The sequence below is a fragment of the Microtus oregoni genome, unplaced genomic scaffold (assembly GCF_018167655.1).
Source record: "Microtus oregoni isolate MIOR12 unplaced genomic scaffold, Mior012 000013F_ref0000133, whole genome shotgun sequence".
NCBI lineage: Eukaryota > Metazoa > Chordata > Mammalia > Rodentia > Cricetidae > Microtus > Microtus oregoni.
The window spans coordinates 3241291-3256839 of record NW_024543072.1 but is presented as its reverse complement, the minus strand read 5'-3'; the positions used below and the strand labels follow the sequence as shown (position 1 = coordinate 3256839).

At 48.4% G+C, this 15549-nt stretch overlaps 1 protein-coding gene across 16 annotated transcripts in view; it reads right to left on the bottom strand.

Moving 5' to 3' along the window:
• Positions 1–13600, bottom strand: part of Cacna1d (calcium voltage-gated channel subunit alpha1 D) — a 309902-nt gene extending 296302 nt beyond the window's left edge. For 15 of the 16 annotated variants that reach the window (XR_005975392.1, XR_005975393.1, XM_041662363.1 and 12 more), the window contains exons 1-3: positions 13036–13600; positions 10796–11105; positions 7086–7191 (exon numbers count right to left, since the gene is read on the bottom strand). Coding sequence is in view for 14 of the 16 variants with exons in the window: in XM_041662363.1 (XP_041518297.1) it covers positions 7086–7191; positions 10796–11105; positions 13036–13102 (483 nt within the window). In the remaining 2 variants the exon portion in view is untranslated. The remainder of the gene's footprint in view (positions 1–7085; positions 7192–10795; positions 11106–13035) is intronic. The other variant, XM_041662373.1, reaches the window with a different exon arrangement.
• Positions 13601–15549: the final 1949 nt, after the last annotated feature.

Genomic DNA, 15549 nt, shown 5'->3' with positions numbered 1-15549 from the left:
CTCTTGCCTGACCCTCAGGTTCGGCAATTTCAAGAGATGTTCTGGATTTCTAAAATTACCACTCACCTAGCGGGGGGAAGCAGAAGAAACAAGAAACACAGCAGGGGATCTGGGGAGACGGCTCAGTTGCCACACAAGCATGACGGCCTGAGTTTGAATCTCTAACACCTATGAAAAAACCAGGCCTGAAAGCGCACACGTCCAAAATACTCGTGCTGAGGAGGCGGAGCCAGGCAGATTCCCTATAGTTCATTGGTTCCAGTGCTGGGGAGGCGGAGTCAGGCAGATTCCCTGGAGTTCATTGGCTGGCCTGTCAGGCCAACTCAGTGAGCTCTGGGTTCAGTGAAAGACCCTGAAATAAGGTTCTCCAACAACTGAGAAGATGCCCAACAGAGACAGACAGACAGACAGACAGACATGCACACACCCACATAAACACGCACATATACCACACTCATACATACGCAAATAAATTAGCAGAAATTACTATGTTGTCCCAGCACTAGTGAGGTTGAGACTGGAGAATTTTAAATTTGAAGCCAGCCTAAACTACAAAACATTCCTATCTCCAAAACAAAAGAAAAACAACTACTTTGAAGTTCAGACAAAAAAGCTTTTTTCTTCCAGTCTGAGCAGTGTCTGGGACCTTTCTCCATCCTTGTGGCGTGAATAAGGCTTCACCCTTCAAGGCCTGTGTTAAATAACACCTCCCCCACGCAATTGCTTCACACACACACACACACACACACACACACACACACACGTGTGCGTCCACACACAGCAGGGTGGTGTGAGACTGACTGATTACCTCAAGCTGTTCCTCTTTCCTCCCCACCTTTAGCTGCTCTCACAATTTATTTCCCAACTTTACTTGCCCAACAAAACATCCTTACTGCCCACAAGAGCCTCCGCCTGGAGAGTACCAACTGCAGCTGCATGGGAAAGGCGGCAGGCCTGCTACCCTTTTCCTGACTCCACCACATAAACAGAACAGACTCGAAGAGCATCCCTAGCACTTCTAACGGGATTCTAATGGCCTCTCCTGGGAGGTCTGCAAGCTCCTCCTGGGCCAGAGACACTGCCGACAGCTCTGTCCACAGTGCAGCCCCCAGTCAGCGGCAGCACAGGTACTGTCTCCATTCGCTGGGCCACTTTCAGGACCTCCCTCCATCACCAGCATCTAACAAGACACGTGTCCTCACCGCCAGGCAAGCTGTAACCTCTACACCAGGTCCTTGTCATAGTTTGAAAACAATTAAGAATTAAACAAATGCTGGGGAGGCAGACCTGCCCACCAGTCTACTCCAAGGGTCTCTGCCGCCCCCGTCATTTTCAGTATAAACCTGAGGAGATTAAGAAGGGAATGTACAGCCTGCAGTTTCCCCGCAGGGAACCCAGGAGAAAAGGGCAGCAGGTGCCTGTGGTCTACAGGAATCAGCAAGACTCTGGTCTCAGAAGCCTGGGGATGGGGACAGGGGAAGACCAGGAAGCCCTGCCTCTGTCTCTAACCTCCCCCCTTTTCCAGCTACATCTGAGGCAGTTCCCTGAACTTTTCAATTCGGCCAAGCTAGTAGACTGTCACTGGGTGTGGCTAAGGTGGAGCACTCATCTCGCATACCTGAGCCTCAGGGGGGTTAAACCCCCAGCACCACAAACAGAAACACTAACCACAGGCACCCAGATCCGCACTTTCTCTTTCGGCTAAGTGCACGGAGCACAATCCAAAGGGTTCTGGCGACACTCTAGACCACCAAATGTTCTCACTTGAAGGTAGTCTCAGTTCCCGTCTCTAACGCGACCATGAGAGTGACTTCTTAAAAGCAAAGACGCAAATGAAGACACTGCTAGAAATTTCCTTAAGGAGCTTTAACTGTGGGACTCTGGATCCTGAAGGCTGGATGCTGTTTCTGCAAAACCGCCACAGCTCAGCCAAAGTCAGGTCTGCTCAATAGAAGATCAAACCGGACATCCATCCTTGTCAAAAGCAAAGTGAGCCAATGAAAAAGATGAAGTATCCACACCTTGTAGAGGTAAGGTTTTACAAGCCCAGCTACTCTGGTCATTTTGTGGCTCTCCTCTATCAATTCTCCCATGAAATGTGACAATCCCCCCGAAAGAAATCATTCACCTGTAACCCGTGCACACCACTGAACACCAAAGCCAGCTCTTGGCAGAATTCAGAAAGTACCACAGAGCACTTCCATCCTTCTCCCCAAGTTCAAATATGAAAAGTTTAATTTGTCATGAAACAAAGACACAATCCTGAAATTACAGGTGAACTCTGACAGGTGTTTCCTGTAATCTCATTAATACTGGACAAGAAGTCAGTAGCACATTAATCATTAGCCAATTGTTGAAAATTAACTAACGATCTCTAAGGACATCCATGGAGTCTTCATTGGTTACTCATTTATTCGCTCATTTGACCTGCATTTCCTGACGTGCCTACTGTGTGCCAGGAGCAAACCCGCATCCACAGAGCTACACCCCTGAACCAGACACTCCAGTTTCACCCTCTACGAACTCCTATTAGAGCTTCATCCAAAGTCTGCTCACTAATTCAACCAAATGGTGGGCGCATGCCCCGAAGCCCATGTGCAGAACCACTGGACACAACTCACTTCCCATAACAGCTACTAAACAAAGCGGGAAAAGGGCAGTGGCTATAAATAGAGACATGGACCATGCTGCAGAGTCAAGTGAAGAAGCAAGTATGTACGTGGGCAGGGAGGGTAGGAAGCAAGGGGCGCTCAAGGGTCAGAGAAGGCTGGGGCCCTTGAGCTGTCCTGGAAGAGCAGCTACAAGCTTGGCCTGGTGCACTACGTAAGAAACGCAACAGGAGTGGGAACGACAGAACAAAGACCATGTCTGTGAACACGGAACTAACACCCACCCGTTTGTCGAGCCCACAGTCAGGCTATGTGACTTCTGGTACTATATTCCACCTCACCCCACTCTGCAAACCGCATGGCCATGCAGATGGAGGGAGCTTGTCCAATTAACACTACCCACAGGACATAAGAGAAAAGCCATGACAGTGCCTTATCCTGACAGCGTCCCTAGTCTCTGTGGTATACCCAGGCCCACTGATGTGTCCACACCCCGGGACAGCTTCTCAGAGGGCCCCTACCACGCTCTACTACTTGGAGTCATGGAATCAGAGCCCCAAATGTATAAGAGCCCTATCTCTGACTCCATCTCTGAGAGCTCCTGAAAAGTCCTCAGAGAGGCCTGTCACTCAATTTACCTCAGAAAAAGGGCAGGGTACCTCAGGAAGTACGTTCCTGAGACGCGTGTGCACTTGGCAGTCCCAGACATTGACTTACTGAACATCTACTGTGTACCACTGTGCCAGGCATGGGTCAAGGAGATAAGTAGGCCACTGAGTAAGAACCCACGAAGGACCACGAGAGGAAGATTGTTCAAGTCTTCAGATCTGGGTCAGAAAGGTCTCATATAGGAGACCTAGGCTTGAGATGTTTGTGCGTCTACATGGGATCATCTCAGGGGAAGAAAACAGCACCAAGGAAAGACAGACAGGACAAGCAGAAGAGACGAGCACTTGGGAGCTTGGGGTGAATAAACAAAAGAGGCACAGCTAAAGGAACAGAGAAGGGAACAACAAAGGCCAGGTGGCCCCAAGCCACGGACTTAGGCCTCTCCCCCGTGGGCCATGGGAGCCACAGAAGCCTCAGGTCCATGCCAGAAAAGCATCTGATAGTTGGAGGGATGAAGAGGAAGGGAAAGATGGCAACATTCTAAAAACACAGACATATGAGTCTCAACAAGATGAGGCCAAGAGTTGGCAAAACTTTTGTTCAGTTTAAAAACTTCTTTCCTGAGACCTGGTCGGAGGGAGGCTGACTCATGGAGAAGCTAGCCCTTCGTAGTGCCAAGGGGGCTGGGGCAGACAGCAAGGGTGCTCTGCACGGTAGGTGGGAAGACCCCTCTCAGACAATCTGAGTAGGGCAGAGAAGTGAGAGAGACTCTCGCCTGTGGGGGAAGAGGAGAGGGACAGCTGTACTGACCGGACACTGTCGACCACATCAGTTTGCTACGGGAAGCCGAAGGCTGGAACATGAATGAAGTTCAGTGTGTCTCCCCGAGGGAAATGCAATTTACAATCACTCCCCACTCAGACACCTGACGCCAAAAAACCTCTTTCCTTGGTGCCAGCAAGGACAGAAAGGAAACGCTACACACTTTAAGAGGAACGGAGGAGATCCAGCTCCTCGGAGGGTATTACTGTGGGAACCCAGTGAGCCTCCCCATTTCCATGGCTTCAGCCTCCACTCAGCAAGTCCACAAATGAAAGCTGCTTAGAGACTTAGTGTCCACGCTTTAAAAAATAATAATAACAACAATCTAACCCTGGGAAAACTTGTTGCCAACAAGGTAGTCTCCAAGTCCCCAACGCTGGGTGTGTTTACACACAACACAGACCAAACCCAGACTGGACCCCAGGGGGATGGTCACATGCCTTACCCAACAAAAGTATTCATTTCACGACAAACGACCTGAAATGGGCAGACACACATCAGCCATAAGCTAGCCCTGTTTCTCAGTCTGAGGACTTCTCTCTCTTCTCTCTCTCTCTCTCTCTCTCTCTCTCTCTCTCACACACACACACACACACACACACACACACACACACATCCTCCAAGGCAGAGAAAACTGCCAGAGCCCGCATCCACCCAGCCTTGCAAGCCAGGTAGGCTTCTGCCCTTTGCTTTGTCATTCACATTAAATGAGAGGTATTTACTACAGATGAGAACGGGCTTTGCCCAGCTGCCTCTGAACCAATCCCAAAAATAGAGCAATCGCTTTGGTACAAATTGGGTCAAATGTATAAAAAAATAAAAAAATATTAAAAAAAAAAACTGACTCCCCGGTGGGAGGACAGATATGGCATGGGACCTTACTCAGAGTCAGGGGTAAATCCACCAAGATCTTCCTTTCCCATAGTGGGAAAGGAAACGTTTGAAGTCAGGCAGTGTATAAACTCATCTGACCGAGTGACCATACAAATGAAAGCAAATCAGGGACTTTAATGCCCAGAGTTTGGGGATGGTCAGTGAAAAAAATCAAAGGAATAAATATTGGTTTTCAGAAAAGCTGACCAAGCTAATACATGACCCACCTCTGTTCAGAACAAGCTTAGTACTTCAGAACTACCCAGAAAGTACCCACTGGGAAGGGCTAAAGGGGAAGAGGGGAGACTTCGCTATTACCCTCTTATCTTATTTCTTTACTTTTTAGCTGAGATGTCCAAATGGCCTGGCACTTCTACTGGTGTCCTGAATTTCCTTAGGAGGAAACAAATCTGACTATTAATTGGCTTACCCATTCAGCTACATTAATTATTCAACTGACAGAAATTAATCTGCCATTCTGAAAGGTATTTATTTTCTACGTTTAATCATTTCTCTTGAGCTACAAAAAGCAACAAACTGGGTCACCACTCACGTTGTTAAATTTGGTAACAGGGCTAACACCATCTGTGGCCTAGACTACAATGACCCATCCCCATTGACGGAGGCTTTCCACCACTTCCGCGTTTCCTTTTTAAAGTGATAATCTAAAGTCTACAACTGAACTAAAGGTCATTTAAAATGTCCAAAGTCCCACAGGTAATCTCTTACAGCAGAGGGAGGGTGTGTGTGCATGTGTGTGTGTTCATTCTTATTAGGCCATAGTTTTCAGGAGTAACAGCCAAAATTTTTAATTCTTTAGAAAGCAAACTGCCAAAACCCAAATACAAACAGACATTATGTTACACCTGAAATATATACAGCATTTAAAATGTCATAAGAAATCCTGAACATAAACCATGAAAGCCCAATTCATAAAAACATAGCTTCACCTCAGGCTGCCAGCCAACCTCTGCCTGGCCAGGGAAAGCCTAGTGCATAGCGCATTTGCCTTTGCAGCCTTGGCTTGGCTAAAAATACTTCCACACCAGAATCCAAAGCTAACGGAGCCACCTAAACGAGAACCGAGCTTCCTACTACCCAACATTCCCTCCCTCGTCTACCATTCTACGTGGTTTAGGATTGTGAAGAATTAGCCCTTGCGAGAAGGATGCGACAAGGCCAAAAAATATCGACATGGCTTCCACACAAGAAAGACAACAGAACGTTACAGGTTTTTAAATAAGCCTAGAGATCTAAGCCGGTCTCCTTAACTGCCATGTGGGTGAATGGCAATGTGAAAGGAACCAAGATGTGCCCCCCAATATACCTAGTGGGCAGCTAAGTGGGACAAGATCCAAATTTCAATCCAATGTTCTTCAGTGCCTTTCGTTTTAAAAACTCTATCAATTTTTCCCCAAAGGAAGTTCCATGAAATACGAGTTTCATGATATCAAACTCTTCTGCCAAAAAACTGCTTTAAAGAATGCATAACCAATTACTTTCAGTGACTGGCTGAGTTAAACAAAATGAAATCTGTTTTGAACTGTACAACTTCCCAGAGATTTTTCTCAACTCATGTACACTGTAAATTTTTAAGAGGGCAATAAAGTATATGGAAGCATCCTGGAGCGTTTAACCATAGGTTCGTTTAAAAATCTACTTGAATTATTTTTGAAGGCTGTGGGGTATAAACTCCATTGTCATACTGATTTATTTCCCAAATTGCATTCTATATAATTAGATTTGTTGTAGTCTACATCTATAAAAATTAATGGCTTGCATACAACATCCATGATCATTCTTATTTACCAGAAAAATTAACCATGGTATCTACCACTCAAAAATAACGCTGTATTTTTTAAAAGCTAGCGTTATGCACCAAAAGCCTGTGGAACAAGAAAAGTTACTTTAAAACCCTTCTGCAGATTTCTCCCATAAAAGTTCCATTTCTATTTATATAAGACTCGTGACTTTGAACACTTTCATTCAGCAGAAATCTAAGAATTCAGGTCAAATATAAAAACCAGTAACAACATAACCGCACTGTTACAAAGCTTTGGAAAATACAGCGCACATAATCGTAAACCACACCATGCACAAAGCTGACTGGCAGCCGAGGTACGAGACAGGGCAACCGTACACCATCGCAGGCAGAAAGTCTAAGTCACTTACCAAGTTATGATTTGTTGAATTAGAATCATCTTCAGGGAATGGGATGTAAATAGCTAAGGCCACACAATTGGCAAAAATAGCCAATAATATAAATATGTCAAATGGTCTGAGAGATTTTGTCAAGGTACATATGCATTATGCAAACATCAGACACCCCTCTAATCGTGTCCCCAGGTCATTACTCTTAAGATGAAAATCACCTACCCATCACCCACCCCCGTCCCCTCACCTGCACACACCAGCAGAAGTAACTTTCCCTGGCCCCTCACACTAGCTTGTCCTATCCTGCGACCTCCATCAGCCCTTTCTTCTACAGCAAGGATCATGTTACATGTTCACGGGTGCACATTGTATACGAAAACCTGGGAGTAAAAAGCATCTCGGTAGGTCACTGTGTAAAGCAGTTCTCTGCTTTCTGTGACTTAGAAAGTGGCAAGGATCTGACTAAATCAGCTGTCATAGACACAGAAAGGTAACCAGTATGACACTGACCTTTCCCACAGATCCTTGCCCCCATGTTAGGGCCATTTTCTCAGAGACTGTTCCTGGCTGGGTCAGTCTAAACTCCAGATGGGGACCTGTCCAGGCAAAGACATTGGGACTTATCTCCATCTTTTCTGTGACCCTGTGTGACATGTCCCCGCACCTCAGATGCTGTGATAATCAGGCTGCCAGCTCCCTGCTCTGCCTTCTCTACCAGAGTAATCAATAACTGTAACTGTTTCAGATTAGAGCTAGGCTCCACACACTTCATAATGTGCTGTTTCTGTGTTCAATTTATAAACAAATTAAATTTAAAAGCCACCAGAAATCAGCACCAGACACTTTCAAAACAGACTCTCATGATTTAAAATCTTGGAGGGCTGTCTGGAAGAGTCACTTTGAGATGAGCCTTTGGCAGACACTTGCTTAAGCATTCTGTTAGTAAGAGGCGTTGTCAAAACTGGCAACCCAGAGTTTGACATCTTCCCATATCGCTGTTTCTCATCCCTTTCCAAACAGCAGGTTTGCTGAGCATAGGCCTAATAAGCAGATTCCTGGGCTTGAGTTTATAACACTCGCCTACAAGAGGTAAGGTGGCCGTTTTCTTAAATCCCCCACAGGTGCTAAAGATTCAGGGATAGGAACAGTTTCCTGCTAATGGCCTTCTGGGAACCCCCAAAGTGACGTAAGAAACAAATACCCCTTTGCCTGCCTGGAGATAGGTAACTTGGGGTTCTATAAAGCCTCACCTCTTTGAAGAGCTTGGAAAACTCACTGGAGCAAGGACTGGAATCACATTATCCTCTTACTAACTTTGATGGGTTTATTTTTAAGCCAGTTAGCTTTAATCATATTGATTTCTCAACTCCATTATAAAAATCTTTTACCCATGGATCTGACTTTAGGAAGACTTCAAATTCTCTTTTCATCTTTTTTTCCTCTTCACAGGTCCCCTCTGACACTTTAAGTCAACAGCCCTGAAGTTATTCCCTGTAAAGACACACTGAGAACTCCCCCTCCCCCACACCACCTTGCTTCCTCTCCTAGGTCTCAGGAAAGACCTAAAATGATAAAGCTGCAAATCTGAGAACTGTGAACACTGCTCAGGCAGGCTAAATGTAAGACTCTGAGTATGTCCTTCTTGGCAGTGCTCTGAATCCAGTCAACAGACAGAGGCTATCTCACCGCCACAACAAACAGGAGGGTCTGACTAACAGCTTCTTACAGGGGAACCGTGTCGCCCACCTCAGCCGCTTGCCAGCCAATAACAACAAAGTGGCTTCTCCCGGGGCTGACTGACTGAGCTGCTGAAGAAAGATGTCTATAGCCTTTCCCAAAAATGGAAGGGGTCGTTTACCACCTATCTGTTATAGAAATGGCCCCCATTGCATACAGACATTCTGAACTGGCAGCCATGTCTCCTAAGACCCGGCCACATACCTGCACCTGGTAGCTCAAGAAAGGGAGATAGTGGTGAGACCCAGGAATTCATTCTGACATATAAACTGCTGTGTACAAACTCCTGTGCACAAAGGGAAGCAGCACTTCGTTCCTCAGAAAATGAAAGCCTCTTTTCAGAGGTCTCTGCTAACTCCAGTCACCTCACGCCAACCTCAGAAGGAGGGTATGTGGCCAGCAAGTGCACACCGCCTCTCAACTCCAGTGAGACCACCTAAGCACACTCTAACTTAGCAGCCCCCTCTTGGGCCTGTGTGATGTTCTGTCCTCAGACTAGACACTTTCAAGAGAAAATGTACACCCACAGCCCCAAGTATGTGAGAAACGCCATAACTCACTCTAGAGGAGAGACATCTGTGCTAGGAGAAAAAGCACGTGAAAACCTTCATATCCTGCCCTGGCATTCAACTGCTCTCTCCAAAACCTTTCTAGACAGTTGCTTCATTTTAATTCCTGTCCATGAGCAGACAAAATAAACGAGCTAAGACAGAGATCATGCAGACAGCTGTCTCAATGGATACCTAGATTTTTAGGGGTCTTCATCCCCACTGTCTAGCTGGCACCCAGCTATCTTACAACATAGTTTCTCCCTCCTCTGAGCCATGTACACACCCCTGCCTGCTGCCAGGAAATACTCAGAGGGCCTATTGGCCCCAAACACCCTTCTGGGAAAATGGAATGCTTTATTTTACCCAGCCCAGAAAAAGCATCTGATTAATTAGAAAGTATGAGCCCAAGAGAAGGAAGGCTTCGGCCAGCCTTTCTAGGCGGGGGAGCCTGGCCCCCAAGGCTGGGGAGGGGAATAAGCAGGTAGAAGCAATATTGTTTTCCAAGTTCTGGGGTGTGGCCACCATCCTGAGGGCAATCAAAGTTCAGTTTTAAAAATACAGAGACCCCCAGAAATGTAACTCCAGTGCAGTCTGAGGAGTCGGATATATATACACACACATGTGTGGCACCTGCCAGCTCCTCCCCTGAGACAGCCAATTGTCACTCACAGTGCTGGAAGGAAGAGGCGCTCACCAGCCTCCCCTGCACTGCTCCTGTGTCTTCCTGGCTACATGGCTTTTTTTTTTTTTTTTTTTTTTTTTGTAGTTTAACAAAAGGAAATTCCAGGAAATCATAGCATTAATCAGCCAGTGATAATAAGTAATAATAACAGCAAAAGTAATCCCTCCCTATGAAGCAAGTGTTCACGTTTACAGCTACCTGAACAATTAGAATCACCAACTAGCAGAGCCAGAAGCAACCATAGCATTCACTATAGACACAAAGGCAGACTCCACTAAAAGTCACTTCCAGTACAGACTGAAGATAGTCTCAATCTTTTTGCTTTTTATTTATTTATTTATTGACTCAGCATACCTCATCTTCAAAAAGTTAAATGCATCTAACTGCCCCCAAAACCCTAACAGCTTTAAAACTATCTGGCAGCCTATGACCAAAGGTCACTTTCATATTTTAACTCCCTACCACTTTGAAGTTGCAGTCTTCACTTCCTTCCCCCAGCGCCACACACACACACACACACACACACACACACACACACACACACACGTCAAGGCTAAATATACCCGTGGAGCCGCCCTCCACAAGCTGAGGAGAGCTGAGAAGATAGGGAGCTGTAGTCCATGAAACCCCTTGCCTACAGTTTCTATTGCTCACATTCCCGAATGCTGAAGAAGCCTTCAATAAGTGTCACTGCAGACAGCAAATCCTTTTGAGGCACAGATGGTAAATGAGCAGGACTTCCCACAGAAAAAGGATACTTCCATTCCACTATACTAATGCAGGCTCTTCGGATGGGGTTATTGAGAGATAAACAGAAAAGAGCGCGGGCAGGCCGGCTGTTGGATGAGTTACCCTGTTTTTTGCTCTTGGCGTATTGCTGACGTTTTCTTTGGGAGAGAGATCCTACAGGTGGGGGAGCGGAGGTGCTCATGGTCTGGGCGGCCTTGGCCTGCCTAGCAGCATCGATGGCAGCTTGCCAAGACAGGACAGTCTGCTTGGAGCTGTTCGGCTGAGAAGCTGGTCCTTCACCAGAAATAGGGAGTCTGGAGCCTCTTGCATAGTTCGCCTCTGAGGAGAAGGAGAAAAGAGATTTAAAAACAAAACAAACAAAGAAAAGAAAATTTCCATCCATATTATCTTTAAAAAGCAAAAGTGTCTCCTATCAATAATAAAAGGGATCATTCTTGCGTTTCCATTTGAACTTTGTGTCCCATTTTTCACAAGTACTGGGGTTTGGTCAGGCGATGCAACAGGAAAAGTCCACAGAGCTCTGCTCTGAGTGTCTGTCAATCATGCAGGGTCACTGCTGCACCACCCCGATCGCATTAATACTCTTCCATCCCTGTGTCTTCAAAAGGAATCTTTTAGTGCATGTCTCTGACACGCTGAGACTGTTCTTAATTCACCCTGTGTCTTCTCTGACTTTGAAAACACATGGATCTCTCATGGCCTAACAGATAAGCACAACTGCCTTTCTCTGAACGTAGTAACACACACAGCCAATAATTAAATAGTCTTAACCATTTTTAAGGTGTTCCTCCAAGATCTTTCCACAGCCACAAATGCTTTTTTTTTTTTTCAGAAAAAAAGTCTTCTCTGGCACCAGGCAACACCAAGAGCCCCATAACAAATATCTAGATTATGCACTAACACTTCCTGCAAATGAAAATTCATGATGCTTGAGACTCATTTCCTCCACAAGCTTCCGAAAACAGAAAAACATCTTTAGGGCTTTTTTGCATTTTAAATTGCAGCAGCAGCAGCAGCAGCAGCAGCGGCAGCCAAGCCACCATCCAGTCAGCCTGCACCCCTACACCTAAGAGACAGGATGCATTATGTCAGGGAGCCTCAAGGCCTATGCAAGAATTAACTCATTGCCTGGAGCTGTTACAGAGTAGCATCCAGGTATACCCAAGACGAAAACCCAAGGGGGCCTCCATGTCAATGTCCCTGAGCGGCAGGCCATTCCTTGGACGGTCTCACAGGTGCCCACATTGGGTCACTATCGCCTCTGCTAAAGCAGAAGTCAAAGCGAGAGTGGTGACAGAGAGGAAGAAGGGATGGGCGTTTGCAAAACCAATTATCACTAAGTAAAGAGTCCAAGCAATCACAGGTCTCCTGGCCGGCAAAGCAAAGCAGACAGGCAGCACACAATCTGAGCCCAGGGACTAGTCTTGTCAAGCTTTTCCTTTGAGACGCGCTCACCGGGAAAGGTGTCAAGCATACCACGGTTGGGAAATGGCAACGACCTCCAAAGAGGGAGGCTGGTCAAAAGCCACCCCAACCCCCTAGACCCAGCCCCGCTGGTGTGGAAACTGCACGTGGTGCTGTGACCGGGGCTGAGTTGCAGAGCCCCACAGCGGCAGCGACTCTCTGGGCATTGCTAGGTTACGGACGTGTGCACAGGAGCCGCAGGGAGCGGGAATACACACTCCACCCGACCCCGTTCCCCCATATCCCAAGACCTGGGCTTCTCTCAAGAGAGGATGGATGTGCGCTTTACCAAGCGACCCAGGGGGTAAAAGTGGACCGGTCCTAGAATTTTCCTGATGCTAGGGACCTTCTTAGTCAACCAGGGCGGCGGGGGGCGGGGGGAGGGGAAGGAGAGAAGAGGCTGGAGAGGGGGCTCAGGCTGAAGACTAACACCCTCCTCTTCCATCGTTCGGGGGCAATGAAAGAAGAAAGTTGAGCCCGAGGACACTGAACGTGAACCACCTCACTCGCACCCCTTGGCTGCACAGTACTCCACACACCCAATGGCCGCCCCCCACCCCAACAAATGCAGAATTAACTCTGACATTCAGGGCCTGAAGGGGGAGAGCGGAGTAGCTGCCGCGCATCTCCCCTTTCTATGTAGATGACACCAAGCCAGAAGCATCATCTCCAACCCCCTCAATCCACCCAGTGCATGGGAGATGGGGGGGGGGGGGGGCGTTGGAAGAGGACGATCATGATAGGATGAGGTTTAGCAGCGGGTACCCGGGCTCTGGCTGCTCACCATTCGCGTGGTCCTCTTGCTGCTGCCGTTGATGCTGCATTTTTTTCATCATCATCATCATCATCATCCACGAACATTTATTGAGCGCCTACTGTGTGCAGGGCACTATGCTCAGCGTAAGGGAGGGAGAGGAACGGGTAAGGGGGGTTACGGATGGGTAGGAGCCGCGGTCCCTGCCCTTATTTTCGCTTCAGCAGGGGGTGGGGAAGGACAGAGACAAATAACCAAAAATAAGGATAATTTATAAAAACCGCCTGCCACCCACGCTCCTTCTTTTTTCAAAAATGGAGCAAAATAAACTTTTTGTAAAACATAAAATCAGATGTATATATTATCTTGATAATATATACATGTAATTTTTTTGCTGCAAAGGAGAATTGGCTTGGTCCCCTCCTCTAGCAGAGGGACGCCGCGGTGGTGCCCGCCCGGCCTCCCGGGCCACTCGGCGCGCCCCCCATGCCTCCCGTCCGCCCGCCGCGGTGCCCGGTGCCCCGCCGCCGCCCGCGCCGCCGCTGGCTCGGGACCGCGGGCAGCCGGAGCTCACATCCGGGGACGGAGGCGCTCGCCCGCCCGCCCGCTCCGCGCCCGCCGCGCCGCGCTGCACGCCGGCTTCGCCCTGGCGACGCTGCGCGCCCGCCGCCGTCCCCCGCCCTCCCCCGCGCGCCCGGGCCTCCCACCGGCCGCGCCGCGCCCCAGCTGCCGGCCTGCGGCCCACACGCCCCCCGGGCTTCACGGCGCGCGACTCGGATGCCGCCACCCCCGGCCAGGCGCGGCCGACCGAGGGTTAAGCGCGCTGCAGCCGCCAGCCGCCGGGTTAACCCCCTCGGCGCCGCGCCCCTTCCCCGAGCCAGGCCCGTGGGGCCCCGTGCCTGCTGGAGGGGGCGCGGATGCGCTGCTCCTCGGCAAGGCTTCCCCGGGCGGAGGCTACTGGGGCTCCGGGGGTCCGCCGGCCGAGTTCAGGAGGTCCGAGCTCATGGCACACCTGGGGGAGGCCCCGCCCCCCGGGGGGGGACCCAGGTGCCCGCAGGCGATCGCCACTGCAGCATCAGAGCTCACGGTTCGCTGGCTCTGCCTGAACTAGACAGGCGTCCCCCACCCCGCTTCCTCCAGTTTTGGGGTGCAGAGGAATGAGAAAGCTCTGCTCTTTAGGGAGCACCAACTGTCCTCCGGTAACTGCCCTCAGCCCTGACTCCCTTCCTCCGCACCCTCCCTCGCCCTTTGCGTACGTGGCGGTGGGCTCCCTCCCTCTCACCACCTCCACGTGTGTTTGGAGGCAGGTACAGAGAAGTAACAGCCAAGGACTTTGAAACCACTAGTGCCGAGAGGTGTACAGTGCAGCTCAGATAGATGACTCGTTTGGGAATGAATACTTTGTTTTGTACCTTCTCGGCCTCCTGTTTGGAGTGGGGGAGGTCTACAGGCCCTAGCTCCTGTCTAGAGGGGGGTAAATACTGTATCTAGTGGATGACTGATATTTTTCATTTAGCTTGGCGCTGGCTGTTGGGAAAAGGCGTCAGCTTTGTTACTTTGCAGGATTCGATTTATTTGCCTTTGTTCGGATCTGCTTGTTCCCGCTGAGTTTTAGAACGGTTGAGAACAGTGTCTTTATAGCAAAAGACTCGGCGTGAATTAAGAAAATAAATGTTTATGGGAAGGTGCTCCTTGCTCAAGGACGACATGCTGAGCATCTTTGATTGTTGCAGGGATCCACCTGGGAAGCATGGATCTCCAGGGTTCTTCTGAAATGGGGCCTGGTCAGGAAAAGAGAAAAACAACCATGCTTTTCTGTTATTCTTCATTTGTTTTTTGGAGAGAGCCAAGGTTGGGAATTCTGCTTGTCATAGGGAGCTGGGCTGAGGCACCTCACCTGTGACTGTTGCTTAGCTGAAATCTAAAAGGATTTCATCGTACATGTGGCTGTCTACTTATTCTTTGGAAGGACAGATTGGCAAGGAAGCACATGTCACTATCAGAATTCCAGGTTTAAAGTTTAGTCTCTGGAGGCATATATCAAAATGTCATCCTAATGCTGGCCCATGGTCCAGAGCTGCCAGCGTTCATAGGGCATCTGGAATCTGTGGCACAGCCCCTTTCTCAAGAACAAGTCACCTAGTGACAGGAACAAAAGTCCAACTTCATTCACTGCTTCTTAACTGAGGACGGGGAGGACGCAGGGCACAGGGCAGTGGCGCTATACTGCCTGTCATCAAAGTGATGAACATAAAGCATTATACAATTGTCAGAACCCATCGTCCTGTGCACCACAAATCTGGACCATAATACAAACTTCAGGCGTTAGCTAACAATAACCCATTAGTATGGCTCAATAGTGCTAGCAAGTGTACCACACCAATACAAGATGTAATAAGAGAAACTGGTGGAAACAGAAACGTGAAAATTCTACTGTGTGAATTCCCTGTATATCTCCAAAATTTGTTCAAGTCTATTTTTTTTAAACGGCGCTAATTTTATAGGGCAGGCAGAGTGAGCCGTGGGAAGAATGAAGGCATGAAA